We start from the raw sequence: 18,117 nt of genomic DNA on the forward strand, positions 1-18,117 counted from the left end.
TGTGTTCAACAAGGTGGAGAGGGTTTGATTAGGTGACCTGGTGTTGTGTTCAACTAGGTGGAGAGAGTTTGATTAGGTGACCTGGTGTTGTGTTCAACTAGGTGGAGAGGGTTTGATTAGGTGACCTGGTATTGTGTTCAACTAGGTGGAGAGGGTTTGATTAGGTGACCTGGTGTTGTGTTCAACTAGGTGGAGAGAGTTTGATTAGGTGACCTGGTGTTGTGTTCAACTAGGTGGAGAGAGTTTGATTAGGTGACCTGGTGTTATGTTCAACTAAGTGGAGAGAGTTTGATTAGGTGATCTGGTGTTGTGTTCAACTAGGTGGAGAGAGTTTGATTAGGTGACCTGGTGTTATGTTCAACTAGGTGGAGAGGGTTTGATTAGGTGACCTGGTGTTGTGTTCAACTAGGTGGAAAGGGTTTGATTAGGTGACCAGATCTGGTGTTGTGTTCAACTAGGTGGAGAGGGTTTGATTAGGTGACCAGATCTGGTGTTGTGTTCAACTAGGTGGAGAGGGTTTGATTAGGTGACCAGATCTGGTGTTGTGTTCAACAAGGTGGAGAGGGTTTGATTAGGTGACCAGATCTGGTGTTGTGTTCAACTAGGTGGAGAGGGTTTGATTAGGTGATCTGGTGTTGTGTTCAACTAGGTGGAGAGGGTTTGATTAGGTGACCTGGTGTTGTCTTCAACTAGGTGGAGAGGGTTTGATTAGGTGACCAGATCTGGTGTTGTGTTCAACTAGGTGGAGAGAGTTTGATTAGGTTACCTGGTGTTGTGTTCAACTAGGTGGAGAGAGTTTGATTAGGTGACCTGGTGTTATGTTCAACTAGGTGGAGAGAGTTTGATTAGGTGATCTGGTGTTGTGTTCAACTAGGTGGAGAGAGTTTGATTAGGTGACCTGGTGTTATGTTCAACTAGGTGGAGAGAGTTTGATTAGGTGATCTGGTGTTGTGTTCAACTAGGTGGAGAGGGTTTGATTAGGTGATCTGGTGTTGTGTTCAACTAGGTGGAGAGAGTTTGATTAGGTGACCTGGTGTTGTGTTCAACTAGGTGGAGAGGGTTTGATTAGGTGACCTGGTGTTGTGTTCAACAAGGTGGAGAGAGTTTGATTAGGTGATCTGGTGTTGTGTTCAACTAGGTGGAGAGGGTTTGATTAGGTGACCTGGTGTTGTGTTCAACTAGGTGGAGAGGGTTTGATTAGGTTATCTGGTGTTGTGTTCAACTAGGTGGAGAGGGTTTGATTAGGTGACCAGATCTGGTGTTGTGTTCAACTACGTGGAGAGGGTTTGATTAGGTGACCTGGTGTTGTGTTCAACAAGGTGGAGAGGGTTTGATTAGGTGACCAGATCTGGTGTTGTGTTCAACTAGGTGGAGAGGGTTTGATTAGGTGACCTGGTGTTGTGTTCAACAAGGTGGAGAGAGTTTGATTAGGTGACCAGATCTGGTGTTGTGTTCAACTAGGTGGAGAGGGTTTGATTAGGTGACCTGGTGTTGTGTTCAACAAGGTGGAGAGGGTTTGATTAGGTGACCAGATCTGGTGTTGTGTTCAACTAGGTGGAGAGGGTTTGATTAGGTGACCTGGTGTTGTGTTCAACAAGGTGGAGAGAGTTTGATTAGGTGACCAGATCTGGTGTTGTGTTCAACAAGGTGGAGAGGGTTTGATTAGGTGATCTGGTGGTGTGTTCAACTAGGTGGAGAGGGTTTGATTAGGTGACCTGGTGTTATGTTCAAAAAGGTGGAGAGGGTTTGATTAGGTGACCTGGTGTTGTGTTCAACTAGGTGGAGAGCGTTTGATTAGGTGATCTGGTGTTGTGTTCAACTAGGTGGAGAGGGTTTGATTAGGTGACCTGGTGTTGTGTTCAACTAGGTGGAGAGAGTTTGATTAGGTGATCTGGTGTTGTGTTCAACTAGGTAGAGAGGGTTTGATTAGGTGACCTGGTGTTATGTTCAACAAGGTGGAGAGGGTTTGATTAGGTGACCTGGTGTTGTGTTCAACTAGGTGGAGAGAGTTTGATTAGGTGACCTGGTGTTGTGTTCAACTAGGTGGAGAGGGTTTGATTAGGTGACCTGGTGTTGTGTTCAACAAGGTGGAGAGAGTTTGATTAGGTGACCAGATCTGGTGTTGTGTTCAACAAGGTGGAGAGGGTTTGATTAGGTGATCTGGTGTTGTGTTCAACAAGGTGGAGAGGGTTTGATTAGGTGACCAGATCTGGTGTTGTGTTCAACTAGATGGAGAGGGTTTGATTAGGTGATCTGGTGTTGTGTTCAACTAGGTGGAGAGGGTTTGATTAGGTGACCTGGTGTTATGTTCAACAAGGTGGAGAGGGTTTGATTAGGTGACCTGGTGTTGTGTTCAACTAGGTGGAGAGAGTTTGATTAGGTGACCTGGTGTTGTGTTCAACTAGGTGGAGAGGGTTTGATTAGGTGACCTGGTGTTGTCTTCAACTAGGTGGAGAGGGTTTGATTAGGTGACCAGATCTGGTGTTGTGTTCAACTAGGTGGAGAGAGTTTGATTAGGTGACCTGGTGTTGTGTTCAACTAGGTGGAGAGAGTTTGATTAGGTGACCTGGTGTTGTGTTCAACTAGGTGGAGAGGGTTTGATTAGGTTATCTGGTGTTGTGTTCAACTAGGTGGAGAGGGTTTGATTAGGTGACCAGATCTGGTGTTGTGTTCAACTAGGTGGAGAGGGTTTGATTAGGTGACCTGGTGTTGTGTTCAACAAGGTGGAGAGCGTTTGATTAGGTGACCAGATCTGGTGTTGTGTTCAACTAGGTGGAGAGGGTTTGATTAGGTGACCTGGTGTTGTGTTCAACAAGGTGGAGAGAGTTTGATTAGGTGACCAGATCTGGTGTTGTGTTCAACTAGGTGGAGAGGGTTTGATTAGGTTATCTGGTGTTGTGTTCAACTAGGTGGAGAGCGTTTGATTAGGTGATCTGGTGTTGTGTTCAACTAGGTGGAGAGGGTTTGATTAGGTGACCAGATCTGGTGTTGTGTTCAACTAGGTGGAGAGGGTTTGATTAGGTGATCAGATCTGGTGTTGTGTTCAACTAGGTGGAGAGGGTTTGATTAGGTGACCAGATCTGGTGTTGTGTTCAACAAGGTGGAGAGAGTTTGATTAGGTGACCAGATCTGGTGTTGTGTTCAACTAGGTGGAGAGGGTTTGATTAGGTTATCTGGTGTTGTGTTCAACTAGGTGGAGAGCGTTTGATTAGGTGATCTGGTGTTGTGTTCAACTAGGTGGAGAGGGTTTGATTAGGTGACCAGATCTGGTGTTGTGTTCAACTAGGTGGAGAGGGTTTGATTAGGTGATCAGATCTGGTGTTGTGTTCAACTAGGTGGAGAGGGTTTGATTAGGTGACCAGATCTGGTGTTGTGTTCAACTAGGTGGAGAAGGTTTGATTAGGTGACCAGATCTGGTGTTGTGTTCAACAAGGTGGAGAGGGTTTGATTAGGTGACCTGGTGTTGTGTTCAACTAGGTGGAGAGAGTTTGATTAGGTGACCTGGTGTTGTGTTCAACTAGGTGGAGAGGGTTTGATTAGGTGACCTGGTATTGTGTTCAACTAGGTGGAGAGGGTTTGATTAGGTGACCTGGTGTTGTGTTCAACTAGGTGGAGAGAGTTTGATTAGGTGACCTGGTGTTGTGTTCAACTAGGTGGAGAGAGTTTGATTAGGTGACCTGGTGTGATGTTCAACTAGGTGGAGAGAGTTTGATTAGGTGACCTGGTGTTATGTTCAACTAGGTGGAGAGGGTTTGATTAGGTGACCAGATCTGGTGTTGTGTTCAACTAGGTGGAGAGGGTTTGATTAGGTGACCAGATCTGGTGTTGTGTTCAACTAGGTGGAGAGGGTTTGATTAGGTGACCAGATCTGGTGTTGTGTTCAACAAGGTGGAGAGGGTTTGATTAGGTGACCAGATCTGGTGTTATGTTCAAAAAGGTGGAGAGGGTTTGATTAGGTGACCTGGTGTTGTGTTCAACTAGGTGGAGAGCGTTTGATTAGGTGATCTGGTGTTGTGTTCAACTAGGTGGAGAGGGTTTGATTAGGTGACCTGGTGTTGTGTTCAACTAGGTGGAGAGGGTTTGATTAGGTGACCTGGTGTTGTGTTCAACTAGGTGGAGAGAGTTTGATTAGGTGACCTGGTGTTGTGTTCAACTAGGTGGAGAGGGTTTGATTAGGTGACCTGGTGTTGTGTTCAACAAGGTGGAGAGGGTTTGATTAGGTGACCTGGTGTTGTGTTCAACTAGGTGGAGAGAGTTTGATTAGGTGACCTGGTGTTGTGTTCAACTAGGTGGAGAGGGTTTGATTAGGTGACCTGGTGTTGTGTTCAACAAGGTGGAGAGAGTTTGATTAGGTGACCAGATCTGGTGTTGTGTTCAACAAGGTGGAGAGGGTTTGATTAGGTGATCTGGTGTTGTGTTCAACAAGGTGGAGAGGGTTTGATTAGGTGACCAGATCTGGTGTTGTGTTCAACTAGATGGAGAGGGTTTGATTAGGTGATCTGGTGTTGTGTTCAACTAGGTGGAGAGGGTTTGATTAGGTGACCTGGTGTTATGTTCAACAAGGTGGAGAGGGTTTGATTAGGTGACCTGGTGTTGTGTTCAACTAGGTGGAGAGAGTTTGATTAGGTGACCTGGTGTTGTGTTCAACTAGGTGGAGAGGGTTTGATTAGGTGACCTGGTGTTGTCTTCAACTAGGTGGAGAGGGTTTGATTAGGTGACCAGATCTGGTGTTGTGTTCAACTAGGTGGAGAGAGTTTGATTAGGTGACCTGGTGTTGTGTTCAACTAGGTGGAGAGAGTTTGATTAGGTGACCTGGTGTTGTGTTCAACTAGGTGGAGAGGGTTTGATTAGGTTATCTGGTGTTGTGTTCAACTAGGTGGAGAGGGTTTGATTAGGTGACCAGATCTGGTGTTGTGTTCAACTAGGTGGAGAGGGTTTGATTAGGTGACCTGGTGTTGTGTTCAACAAGGTGGAGAGAGTTTGATTAGGTGACCAGATCTGGTGTTGTGTTCAACTAGGTGGAGAGGGTTTGATTAGGTTATCTGGTGTTGTGTTCAACTAGGTGGAGAGCGTTTGATTAGGTGATCTGGTGTTGTGTTCAACTAGGTGGAGAGGGTTTGATTAGGTGACCAGATCTGGTGTTGTGTTCAACTAGGTGGAGAGGGTTTGATTAGGTGATCAGATCTGGTGTTGTGTTCAACTAGGTGGAGAGGGTTTGATTAGGTGACCAGATCTGGTGTTGTGTTCAACTAGGTGGAGAAGGTTTGATTAGGTGACCAGATCTGGTGTTGTGTTCAACAAGGTGGAGAGGGTTTGATTAGGTGACCTGGTGTTGTGTTCAACTAGGTGGAGAGAGTTTGATTAGGTGACCTGGTGTTGTGTTCAACTAGGTGGAGAGGGTTTGATTAGGTGACCTGGTATTGTGTTCAACTAGGTGGAGAGGGTTTGATTAGGTGACCTGGTGTTGTGTTCAACTAGGTGGAGAGAGTTTGATTAGGTGACCTGGTGTTGTGTTCAACTAGGTGGAGAGAGTTTGATTAGGTGACCTGGTGTTATGTTCAACTAAGTGGAGAGAGTTTGATTAGGTGATCTGGTGTTGTGTTCAACTAGGTGGAGAGAGTTTGATTAGGTGACCTGGTGTTATGTTCAACTAGGTGGAGAGGGTTTGATTAGGTGACCTGGTGTTGTGTTCAACTAGGTGGAAAGGGTTTGATTAGGTGACCAGATCTGGTGTTGTGTTCAACTAGGTGGAGAGGGTTTGATTAGGTGACCAGATCTGGTGTTGTGTTCAACTAGGTGGAGAGGGTTTGATTAGGTGACCAGATCTGGTGTTGTGTTCAACAAGGTGGAGAGGGTTTGATTAGGTGACCAGATCTGGTGTTGTGTTCAACTAGGTGGAGAGGGTTTGATTAGGTGATCTGGTGTTGTGTTCAACTAGGTGGAGAGGGTTTGATTAGGTGACCTGGTGTTGTCTTCAACTAGGTGGAGAGGGTTTGATTAGGTGACCAGATCTGGTGTTGTGTTCAACTAGGTGGAGAGAGTTTGATTAGGTTACCTGGTGTTGTGTTCAACTAGGTGGAGAGAGTTTGATTAGGTGACCTGGTGTTATGTTCAACTAGGTGGAGAGAGTTTGATTAGGTGATCTGGTGTTGTGTTCAACTAGGTGGAGAGAGTTTGATTAGGTGACCTGGTGTTATGTTCAACTAGGTGGAGAGAGTTTGATTAGGTGATCTGGTGTTGTGTTCAACTAGGTGGAGAGGGTTTGATTAGGTGATCTGGTGTTGTGTTCAACTAGGTGGAGAGAGTTTGATTAGGTGACCTGGTGTTGTGTTCAACTAGGTGGAGAGGGTTTGATTAGGTGACCTGGTGTTGTGTTCAACAAGGTGGAGAGAGTTTGATTAGGTGATCTGGTGTTGTGTTCAACTAGGTGGAGAGGGTTTGATTAGGTGACCTGGTGTTGTGTTCAACTAGGTGGAGAGGGTTTGATTAGGTTATCTGGTGTTGTGTTCAACTAGGTGGAGAGGGTTTGATTAGGTGACCAGATCTGGTGTTGTGTTCAACTACGTGGAGAGGGTTTGATTAGGTGACCTGGTGTTGTGTTCAACAAGGTGGAGAGGGTTTGATTAGGTGACCAGATCTGGTGTTGTGTTCAACTAGGTGGAGAGGGTTTGATTAGGTGACCTGGTGTTGTGTTCAACAAGGTGGAGAGAGTTTGATTAGGTGACCAGATCTGGTGTTGTGTTCAACTAGGTGGAGAGGGTTTGATTAGGTGACCTGGTGTTGTGTTCAACAAGGTGGAGAGGGTTTGATTAGGTGACCAGATCTGGTGTTGTGTTCAACTAGGTGGAGAGGGTTTGATTAGGTGACCTGGTGTTGTGTTCAACAAGGTGGAGAGAGTTTGATTAGGTGACCAGATCTGGTGTTGTGTTCAACAAGGTGGAGAGGGTTTGATTAGGTGATCTGGTGTTGTGTTCAACTAGGTGGAGAGGGTTTGATTAGGTGACCTGGTGTTATGTTCAAAAAGGTGGAGAGGGTTTGATTAGGTGACCTGGTGTTGTGTTCAACTAGGTGGAGAGCGTTTGATTAGGTGATCTGGTGTTGTGTTCAACTAGGTGGAGAGGGTTTGATTAGGTGACCTGGTGTTGTGTTCAACTAGGTGGAGAGAGTTTGATTAGGTGATCTGGTGTTGTGTTCAACTAGGTAGAGAGGGTTTGATTAGGTGACCTGGTGTTATGTTCAACAAGGTGGAGAGGGTTTGATTAGGTGACCTGGTGTTGTGTTCAACTAGGTGGAGAGAGTTTGATTAGGTGACCTGGTGTTGTGTTCAACTAGGTGGAGAGGGTTTGATTAGGTGACCTGGTGTTGTGTTCAACAAGGTGGAGAGAGTTTGATTAGGTGACCAGATCTGGTGTTGTGTTCAACAAGGTGGAGAGGGTTTGATTAGGTGATCTGGTGTTGTGTTCAACAAGGTGGAGAGGGTTTGATTAGGTGACCAGATCTGGTGTTGTGTTCAACTAGATGGAGAGGGTTTGATTAGGTGATCTGGTGTTGTGTTCAACTAGGTGGAGAGGGTTTGATTAGGTGACCTGGTGTTATGTTCAACAAGGTGGAGAGGGTTTGATTAGGTGACCTGGTGTTGTGTTCAACTAGGTGGAGAGAGTTTGATTAGGTGACCTGGTGTTGTGTTCAACTAGGTGGAGAGGGTTTGATTAGGTGACCTGGTGTTGTCTTCAACTAGGTGGAGAGGGTTTGATTAGGTGACCAGATCTGGTGTTGTGTTCAACTAGGTGGAGAGAGTTTGATTAGGTGACCTGGTGTTGTGTTCAACTAGGTGGAGAGAGTTTGATTAGGTGACCTGGTGTTGTGTTCAACTAGGTGGAGAGGGTTTGATTAGGTTATCTGGTGTTGTGTTCAACTAGGTGGAGAGGGTTTGATTAGGTGACCAGATCTGGTGTTGTGTTCAACTAGGTGGAGAGGGTTTGATTAGGTGACCTGGTGTTGTGTTCAACAAGGTGGAGAGCGTTTGATTAGGTGACCAGATCTGGTGTTGTGTTCAACTAGGTGGAGAGGGTTTGATTAGGTGACCTGGTGTTGTGTTCAACAAGGTGGAGAGAGTTTGATTAGGTGACCAGATCTGGTGTTGTGTTCAACTAGGTGGAGAGGGTTTGATTAGGTTATCTGGTGTTGTGTTCAACTAGGTGGAGAGCGTTTGATTAGGTGATCTGGTGTTGTGTTCAACTAGGTGGAGAGGGTTTGATTAGGTGACCAGATCTGGTGTTGTGTTCAACTAGGTGGAGAGGGTTTGATTAGGTGATCAGATCTGGTGTTGTGTTCAACTAGGTGGAGAGGGTTTGATTAGGTGACCAGATCTGGTGTTGTGTTCAACTAGGTGGAGAAGGTTTGATTAGGTGACCAGATCTGGTGTTGTGTTCAACAAGGTGGAGAGGGTTTGATTAGGTGACCTGGTGTTGTGTTCAACTAGGTGGAGAGAGTTTGATTAGGTGACCTGGTGTTGTGTTCAACTAGGTGGAGAGGGTTTGATTAGGTGACCTGGTATTGTGTTCAACTAGGTGGAGAGGGTTTGATTAGGTGACCTGGTGTTGTGTTCAACTAGGTGGAGAGAGTTTGATTAGGTGACCTGGTGTTGTGTTCAACTAGGTGGAGAGAGTTTGATTAGGTGACCTGGTGTTATGTTCAACTAGGTGGAGAGAGTTTGATTAGGTGATCTGGTGTTGTGTTCAACTAGGTGGAGAGAGTTTGATTAGGTGACCTGGTGTTGTGTTCAACTAGGTGGAGAGGGTTTGATTAGGTGACCTGGTGTTGTGTTCAACAAGGTGGAGAGAGTTTGATTAGGTGACCAGATCTGGTGTTGTGTTCAACAAGGTGGAGAGGGTTTGATTAGGTGATCTGGTGTTGTGTTCAACAAGGTGGAGAGGGTTTGATTAGGTGACCAGATCTGGTGTTGTGTTCAACTAGATGGAGAGGGTTTGATTAGGTGATCTGGTGTTGTGTTCAACTAGGTGGAGAGGGTTTGATTAGGTGACCTGGTGTTATGTTCAACAAGGTGGAGAGGGTTTGATTAGGTGACCTGGTGTTGTGTTCAACTAGGTGGAGAGAGTTTGATTAGGTGACCTGGTGTTGTGTTCAACTAGGTGGAGAGGGTTTGATTAGGTGACCTGGTGTTGTCTTCAACTAGGTGGAGAGGGTTTGATTAGGTGACCAGATCTGGTGTTGTGTTCAACTAGGTGGAGAGAGTTTGATTAGGTGACCTGGTGTTGTGTTCAACTAGGTGGAGAGAGTTTGATTAGGTGACCTGGTGTTGTGTTCAACTAGGTGGAGAGGGTTTGATTAGGTTATCTGGTGTTGTGTTCAACTAGGTGGAGAGGGTTTGATTAGGTGACCAGATCTGGTGTTGTGTTCAACTAGGTGGAGAGGGTTTGATTAGGTGACCTGGTGTTGTGTTCAACAAGGTGGAGAGAGTTTGATTAGGTGACCAGATCTGGTGTTGTGTTCAACTAGGTGGAGAGGGTTTGATTAGGTTATCTGGTGTTGTGTTCAACTAGGTGGAGAGCGTTTGATTAGGTGATCTGGTGTTGTGTTCAACTAGGTGGAGAGGGTTTGATTAGGTGACCAGATCTGGTGTTGTGTTCAACTAGGTGGAGAGGGTTTGATTAGGTGATCAGATCTGGTGTTGTGTTCAACTAGGTGGAGAGGGTTTGATTAGGTGACCAGATCTGGTGTTGTGTTCAACTAGGTGGAGAAGGTTTGATTAGGTGACCAGATCTGGTGTTGTGTTCAACAAGGTGGAGAGGGTTTGATTAGGTGACCTGGTGTTGTGTTCAACTAGGTGGAGAGAGTTTGATTAGGTGACCTGGTGTTGTGTTCAACTAGGTGGAGAGGGTTTGATTAGGTGACCTGGTATTGTGTTCAACTAGGTGGAGAGGGTTTGATTAGGTGACCTGGTGTTGTGTTCAACTAGGTGGAGAGAGTTTGATTAGGTGACCTGGTGTTGTGTTCAACTAGGTGGAGAGAGTTTGATTAGGTGACCTGGTGTTATGTTCAACTAAGTGGAGAGAGTTTGATTAGGTGATCTGGTGTTGTGTTCAACTAGGTGGAGAGAGTTTGATTAGGTGACCTGGTGTTATGTTCAACTAGGTGGAGAGGGTTTGATTAGGTGACCTGGTGTTGTGTTCAACTAGGTGGAAAGGGTTTGATTAGGTGACCAGATCTGGTGTTGTGTTCAACTAGGTGGAGAGGGTTTGATTAGGTGACCAGATCTGGTGTTGTGTTCAACTAGGTGGAGAGGGTTTGATTAGGTGACCAGATCTGGTGTTGTGTTCAACAAGGTGGAGAGGGTTTGATTAGGTGACCAGATCTGGTGTTGTGTTCAACTAGGTGGAGAGGGTTTGATTAGGTGATCTGGTGTTGTGTTCAACTAGGTGGAGAGGGTTTGATTAGGTGATCTGGTGTTGTGTTCAACTAGGTGGAGAGGGTTTGATTAGGTGATCTGGTGTTGTGTTCAACTAGGTGGAGAGGGTTTGATTAGGTGATCTGGTGTTGTGTTCAGCTACAGGGCTACAGACAGATGTCCTTCTCCAGTATCACTGTTTTAAACATTTCATTACCCAGACTGCATAGCTTAGAGAAACACACTGAACAAACAGTCCAGAAACTAAGGCTCTACTGGTCCCATCTCCACACAAACACACTAGAGAGGAGAGTCAAAGCTTCATGCATATGTATAGGTGTATGTGTGTGTAGGGGAAGGGAGGCTGGGTAAATACCAATCGGATAATAACCTCATGGGACAGCCCGCCAACAGATTGCAGCACTCCGTTCTCATTGGGTAGACTGTCGTTAGGCGAGCTGCAGCCAGACACTGGTGTGCTACTGCTGCTGGGGGACGAGTCTGCAGAGAGAAAGGGAGAGGGAGTGAGAGAGAGTTCATAACACAACATGTCCCAGTCATTCTATTGGCCCTGGCACCACAGAGTCTAGCGGGCAGCAGTGTTTGGGAGAGTGAGGTACTTACCCAGAGTGTCTGGCACCCGGTGTTTGATGGGGGACGGGGCACTGTCCTTGCGTGTCAGAGGACTCTTACGAGTGTTCAGGTGTTTCTTCAGCTTGTGTTTCACCTTCAGGTTGGGCTCTGAGGCTGCTCAACGACAGAGATAACATCATTAGTATACATTTCTCAGAAAACTATCCAATACAAAAGAAAGTTAGTAGCTGAGTACAAATCGGGATCAATACCATTGAAAGATAGAATTTCCTCTCCATTCATACATTCTCAGCAGTTTAATTCTGCTGATGTACAGAATGTACCATATGTAGGAAACATTTAAATTTACTGTGAGCTTCTCTAAAACAGGTTCTACAGGCATTGTGAAGCCTAGATCCTATTCCAAACAGGTATTATGAACAGGATGACAGTGATGTGGAGCCCGTGGCTAATTAACTGTGTCATAATGGTGTTATAATGAATACTCTGTCAGTCATCTCTCTGGGCTGTGTGAAGGGCAGGCAACCGTGTTTCAGCTTACAGCATTACAGCTTTGTAACAAGGATCTTATGGGCTAATTGTAGAGTGTAGCCTCATAGCATCAGGCCCTGAGGCACAAGGCATGTGAGAACTAAACATTTGCATGGCAAACACCTGGTTTAGTGTGTGTGTGTGTGTGTGTGTGTGTGTGTGTGTGTGTGTGTGTGTGTGTGTGTGCCACACCTGCCCTGCGTAGAGGAGTGTCATCTGAGCCGTCGCTGGAACCCTGTGCGGGGGAGGACACTAGAGGCTGGGGCGGCCCACTGGGGTCTGGAGCCAGCTCCCTACAGAAACAAAACAAAACACAGACACTCATCACAGTCAGTCGGATAATCAATTGGAACCTGAAATCAAGGTGAAATGACTCAGCACAACACACATACTGACACATAATGCAATGGTAAAAAATGAAAGCATGCTTCTGAAGGTGTAAAGAGTTCTCACCTGTAGCCCACATGCTACTGAAAGTATAAAGAGTTCTCACCTGTAGCCCACATGCTACTGAAGGTGTAAAGAGTTCTCACCTGTAGCCCACATGCTACTGAAGGTGTAAAGAGTTCTCACCTTTAGCCCACATGCTACTGAAGGTGTAAAGAGTTCTCACCTTTAGCCCACATGCTACTGAAGGTGTAAAGAGTTCTCACCTGTAGCCCACATGCTACTGAAGGTATAAAGAGTTCTCACCTGTAGCCCACATCCTACTGAAGGTGTAAAGAGTTCTCACCTGTAGCCCACATGCTACTGAAGGTGTAAAGAGTTCTCACCTGTAGCCCACATGCTACTGAAGGTGTAAAGAGTTCTCACCTGTAGCCCACATGCTACTGAAGGTATAAAGAGTTCTCACCTGTAGCCCACATCCTACTGAAGGTGTAAAGAGTTCTCACCTGTAGCCCACATGCTACTGAAGGTGTAAAGAGTTCTCACCTGTAGCCCACATGCTACTGAAGGTGTAAAGAGTTCTCACCTGTAGCCCACATGCTACTGAAGGTGTAAAGAGTTCTCACCTGTAGCCCACATGCTACTGAAGGTATAAAGAGTTCTCACCTGTAGCCCACATCCTACTGAAGGTGTAAAGAGTTCTCACCTGTAGCCCACATGCTACTGAAGGTGTAAAGAGTTCTCACCTGTAGCCCACATGCTACTGAAGGTGTAAAGAGTTCTCACCTGTAGCCCACATGCTACTGAAGGTGTAAAGGGTTCTCACCTGTAGCCCACATGCTACTGAAGGTGTAAAGAGTTCTCACCTATAGCCCACATCCTACTGAAGGTGTAAAGAGTTCTCACCTGTAGCCCACATCCTACTGAAGGTGTAAAGAGTTCTCACCTGTAGCCCACATGCTACTGAAGGTGTAAAGAGTTCTCACCTATAGCCCACAGGGGGACCACTGAGAGGGTTGGAGCTGGTTCTTCCCAGGGCTTGTTGTTTCTGCTTCTTCAGAATCACCTCCTGGAGTTTCTGCTTCACCAGAGAACTGGCCACAGCACCTGTCAATCAACACATATATAGAGACCATCAGACCAATCACTCTGCAGGGATTGGTAACTGAAGATAGACTAGAAACAGTATGACACTCCTGTCACAACTGCCTCATCCCCATACAGTATTTATTTATCTTGCTCCTTTGCACCCCAGTATCTCTACTTGCACATTCATCTTCTGCACATCTACCATTCCAGTGTTTAATTGCTATAGTATAATATAGTATTATACTATTATAGCTATAGTATAATTACTTCGCCACTATGGCCTATTTATTGCCTTACCTCCCTTATTTGCACACACTGTATATAGACTTCTTCTACTGTGTTATTGACGGTATGTTCGTTTATTCCATGTGTAACTCTGTGTTGTTGTTTGTGTCGAACTGCTTTGCTTTATCTTGGCCAGGTCGCAGTTGTAAATGAGAACTTGTTCTCAACTAGCTTCCTGGTTAAATAAAGGTGTTCTCAACTAGCCTACCTGGTTAAATAAAGGTGTTCTCAACTAGCCTACCTGGTTAAATAAAGGTGTTCTCAACTAGCCTACCTGGTTAAATAAAGGTGTTCTCAACTAGCCTACCTGGTTAAATAAAGGTGTTCTCAACTAGCCTACCTGGTTAAATAAAGGTGTTCTCAACTAGCCTACCTGGTTAAATAAAGGTGTTCTCAACTAGCCTACCTGGTTAAATAAAGGTGTTCTCAACTAGCCTACCTGGTTAAATAAAGGTGAAATAAAAAGAAAAGAAAATAAACAACGGGAATGGCCCTCTATCAGTCTCTCCCTCTATCCACAGATGGACCTGACCTTCCCAGTGTGTGTGTGTGTGTGTGTGTGTAAGGCAACGGGAACAGTGGGTTCTGTGTGAGGACCAGGTAACACGTGATGTCTAGCATGCCTCAGCTCCAGCCCACAAAACACAGAGATAAGCAGCTCAGAGCCACAATGGTCCATTGACAGCCACTCACAGAGAACCAGGTTTGGGACCCACAGGGCAGAGGTCAAAACATCATTACTCAGCTCATCCTCTCCCCTCCCCTCCTCTTCAAGGCCCTACCAGATACTGTCTGACTGGAGGAATGCTCAGAGACCACACAGATGTATTTATGGCCACACAAAGACAGAGCACAACATTACTGTTTTCCTCTACTTTTAATTATTATTTTTTTTCACCTTTATTTAATCAGGTAGGCTAGTTGAGAACACCTTTATTTAACCAGGTAGGCTAGTTGAGAACACCTTTATTTAACCAGGTAGGCTAGTTGAGAACAAGTTCTCATTTACAATTGCGACCTGGCCAAGATAAAGCATAGCAGTGTGAACAGACAGCACAGAGTTACACATGGAGTAAACAATTAACAAGTCAATAACACAGTAGAAAAAAAAGGGGAGTCTATATACATTGTGTGCAAAAGGCATGAGGAGGTAGGCGAATAATTACAATTTAGCAGATTAACACTGGAGTGATAAATGATCAGATGGTCATGTACAGGTAAAGATATTGGTGTGCAAAAGAGCAGAAAAGTAAATAAATAAAAACAGTATGGGGATGAGGTAGGTAAAAATGGGTGGGCTATTTACTGATAGACTATGTACAGCTGCAGCGATCGGTTAGCAGATGTTTGAAGTTGGTGAGGGAGATAAAAGTCTCCAACTTCAGCGATTTTTGCAATTCGTTCCAGTCACAGGCAGCAGAGAACTGGAACGAAAGGCGGCCAAATGAGGTGTTGGCTTTAGGGATGATCAGTGAGATGCACCTGCTGGAGCGCGTGCTACGGATGGGTGTTGCCATCGTGACCAGTGAACTGAGATAAGGTGGAGCTTTACCTAGCATGGACTTGTAGATGACCTGGAGCCAGTGGGTCTGGCGACGAATATGTAGCGAGGGCCAGCCGACTAGAGCATACAAGTCGCAGTGGTGGGTGGTATAAGGTGCTTTAGTGACTAAACGGATGGCACTGTGATAAACTGCATCCAGTTTGCTGAGTAGAGTGTTGGAAGCAATTTTGTAGATGACAACGCCGAAGTCGAGGATCGGTAGGATAGTCAGTTTTACTAGGGTAAGTTTGGCGGCGTGAGTGAAGGAGGCTTTTTTGCGGAATAGAAAGCCGACTCTTGATTTGATTTTCGATTGGAGATGTTTGATATGAGTCTGGAAGGAGAGTTTACAGTCTAGCCAGACACCTAGGTACTTATAGATGTCCACATATTCAAGGTCGGAACCATCCAGGGTGGTGATGCTGGTCAGGCGTGCAGGTGCAGGCAGCGAACGGTTGAAAAGCATGCATTTGGTTTGACTAGCGTTTAAGAGCAGTTGGAGGTCACGGAAGGAGTGCTGTATGGCATTGAAGCTCGTTTGGAGGCTTGTTGTAAGAGATTTGGTATTATTTTTGTATAGGTGCAATTTATGATGACTCAGTTTGCTGGGAAAAGGCAGAGGGAAATGCCTCTCAAATGGGTGGGTCTACATGTTTTCTTCTGCACAACACATTCTTAAGTTAGTGGGGTGAAAATGTACATTTGCAGAGTGTGTGTGTGTGTGTGTGGATCTGTGTTTATGTTTGTGTGTGTGTGTGTGTGTGTGTGTGTGTGCGTGCGTGCAGGATGTTTATCTTGTGAAAGTGACATTGATGGATCTCTCTCTTTACACCAGATTGTGCAGAACATTTTCAAATCAGGGCAACAATACTACAGTGTGCAAGCACACACACACACACAATCATGTATGTTTTTCTATCCTTGTGGGGACCAAGCAATTGATTCCCATTCAAAATCTAATTTTTCCTACACCTAACCAGAGCCTACCCTAACCTACCCTTAACCACTAACCCTAACTGTAAATCTGCCTAAAATAGCCTTTATCCTTGTGGGGACCAGCGAAATGTCCACACTTGTCCGAATTGTCCCTTGTTTTACAGTCTTTGTGAGGACTTCTGGTCCCCACAAGGATAGTACAACTAAACACACACACAGTGATACTCACTCTGTTGGCTCTTGTCCTTGTGCCACAGCTGCTGCAGCTCTTGCTGTTTCTCCTGCTCCTGCTCACGTCTCCGTTGTTCCATGTTGAACTGAAATACAATGAGACACTCAGTAAAGTATGTGTGGAAACAGGAAAAAGCCCCTCTGAACTGGGAATGTGTGACATATGGTTGACAAAAAGACTTGGACTAATGAGCTCGAATGGAGCATGAAAGTCATTACTAATATGATTTGCACAAATGTAAACATTACAGGTTTTAAACATTAAATAAAGTACATGTAATGAAATGCTTGGATTGGCAGTGTGTGAGTGTTTGGGGACTGTGTGCTGGGACTGGGCATAGCCATACAGAACGTACCCGTATGTGCTGGTGCAGCTGCTGCTGCGAGAAAGGGGTGCAGGGCTGGGGGGAGAAGGGGCTGAGGAGCAGCGGGGGGTGCAGGGGGGTCAGCAGGGCTGTGTCCGAACCCGGCCGCATCACACGCTCCGTCACACGCAGGTCCATGGGGACTGACCCCAGGGGCGCCGACACCGAGGACTCTGATAGTGGGAGGGAGGGAGGGAGGGAGGGAGGGGAGAGTGTTGAGTTTCTCAGAAAATCAATTCCTTACTACCAACCTCTGGACTTCAGATCCAGTGTTTTCTTACAGTACAGCAGTAGCACTTAACTCCCAGGGCTCGATGTTCCTCCACTGGGCTGCACTCCTCTCCTAACTCTACATTCTTCAGTGACATAAATGGCAGATGTTTATGGCTTTGCATGCTGCTCTGGGACATTTGCATTGCATGGGGGAGTCAGTGGGAAGATGCCTCACCACGTTCAACAGGATCCAGGAAGGGTTTGGGAAAGAGATGCATGTCTTCCTACACAGTGCTGACACGTGCCCACCCCCCCCCCCACACCCACATACCCCCCCCCACACAAACACACCCACACACAAACACACCCACACCCACATACAGCCCAAAAAATGAAACACAAAGACTTGACATTTCCCAGCCAGTCTTGGGTAGAGAGTTTATAACTCCATGACATTTCCCAGCCAGTCTTGGGTAGAGAGTTTATAACTCCATGACATTTCCCAGCCAGTCTTGGGTAGAGAGTTCATAACTCCATGACAGGTCTCAAGTGAGAGTCAAATGATGTACATGTCACTCATGAAAGTTGACTTGGCTTGTGTCCAATTCATGAGCAGCACCAGTAAAAACAAGGGGAAAGAGGAAAATACTGTATAAACACAGTGTTTCTGTCTAGTGTAAAGATCTGCAGGCAGCAGAACTTCACCTCACAGCTGGGTTAAAGAGGTTGTGTGTCGTGACTGAGGGTGAGAGACCATAGATTCCATTAACACTGCTGTTGAATTGTGAGAATAGCACTATATATTGTAATCGCCACCTAAGCATTGTGATAATATCGTTTCGTGAGGTCCCTGGCAATTCTCAGCGTTAGTGTTTAGTGTAGTGCGCACTGTGTTTGAGGAGGAAAGCCTCCTTCATACACACTGCTATAGCCAGCTGTGTGCTCTCAACCCCTGAATGGGGAAAACGGATGATGTAGCTCATGCTTTAGTTCGGACGTCCATGGAAATCAAAGGGCTGTTTACAGGCCCTCACAGTGCACAGCATCAATGTATACTGTGTCATTAAACAAACAGTCCATTGTTCACTAGACTATTACTGTTAGACTACATCAATCACTCCCCACTGCTAATGAACAAACAATAAAACAGTGTTTATCAATAGAATGAAAAATGTGCTTTTCACAACCCTATTGTACGAATGAAAACGAGCTGATGAGGTGTGTGTGTGTGTGTTTGCGTGAGTGCTAACGCCGTAGTGTGTTTCTGTGTAAGAATGTGGTGGGGGGGGGGGGGCATTTTCTGACAGACATTTTTGTCTGTCAACGTCCAGTTGTTGTTTGCGTGTAAACGCAGCTGTAACACCTGTGCCCTAACATGTTCTGACACAGCCCTGGGTTTAGGGCCTCCATATTAGGAGGCTGGAGTGGAGGAAGGAGACCTGGCAGGGGCTACATGAACGCCATCATGTTTGGAATGATTTAAATCCTTCTTGACGAGGAGTCAACAGGCTCTGTGGATGCGTTCAAATGGCACC

At 45.8% G+C, this 18,117-nt stretch overlaps 1 protein-coding gene across 1 annotated transcript in view; it reads right to left on the reverse strand.

Moving 5' to 3' along the window:
* Positions 1 to 18,117, reverse strand: part of LOC109908089 (histone deacetylase 7) — a 92,876-nt gene that overhangs the window by 30,747 nt on the left and 44,012 nt on the right. The window contains exons 2-7 of the mRNA XM_031793320.1: positions 16,361 to 16,542; positions 16,003 to 16,090; positions 12,907 to 13,027; positions 11,726 to 11,826; positions 11,033 to 11,155; positions 10,785 to 10,909 (exon numbers count right to left, since the gene is read on the reverse strand). Of these exons, the coding sequence (XP_031649180.1) occupies positions 10,785 to 10,909; positions 11,033 to 11,155; positions 11,726 to 11,826; positions 12,907 to 13,027; positions 16,003 to 16,090; positions 16,361 to 16,542 (740 nt within the window). The remainder of the gene's footprint in view (positions 1 to 10,784; positions 10,910 to 11,032; positions 11,156 to 11,725; positions 11,827 to 12,906; positions 13,028 to 16,002; positions 16,091 to 16,360; positions 16,543 to 18,117) is intronic.

This window comes from Oncorhynchus kisutch, linkage group LG17, assembly GCF_002021735.2.
Source record: "Oncorhynchus kisutch isolate 150728-3 linkage group LG17, Okis_V2, whole genome shotgun sequence".
Classification (NCBI taxonomy): Eukaryota; Metazoa; Chordata; class Actinopteri; order Salmoniformes; family Salmonidae; genus Oncorhynchus; species Oncorhynchus kisutch.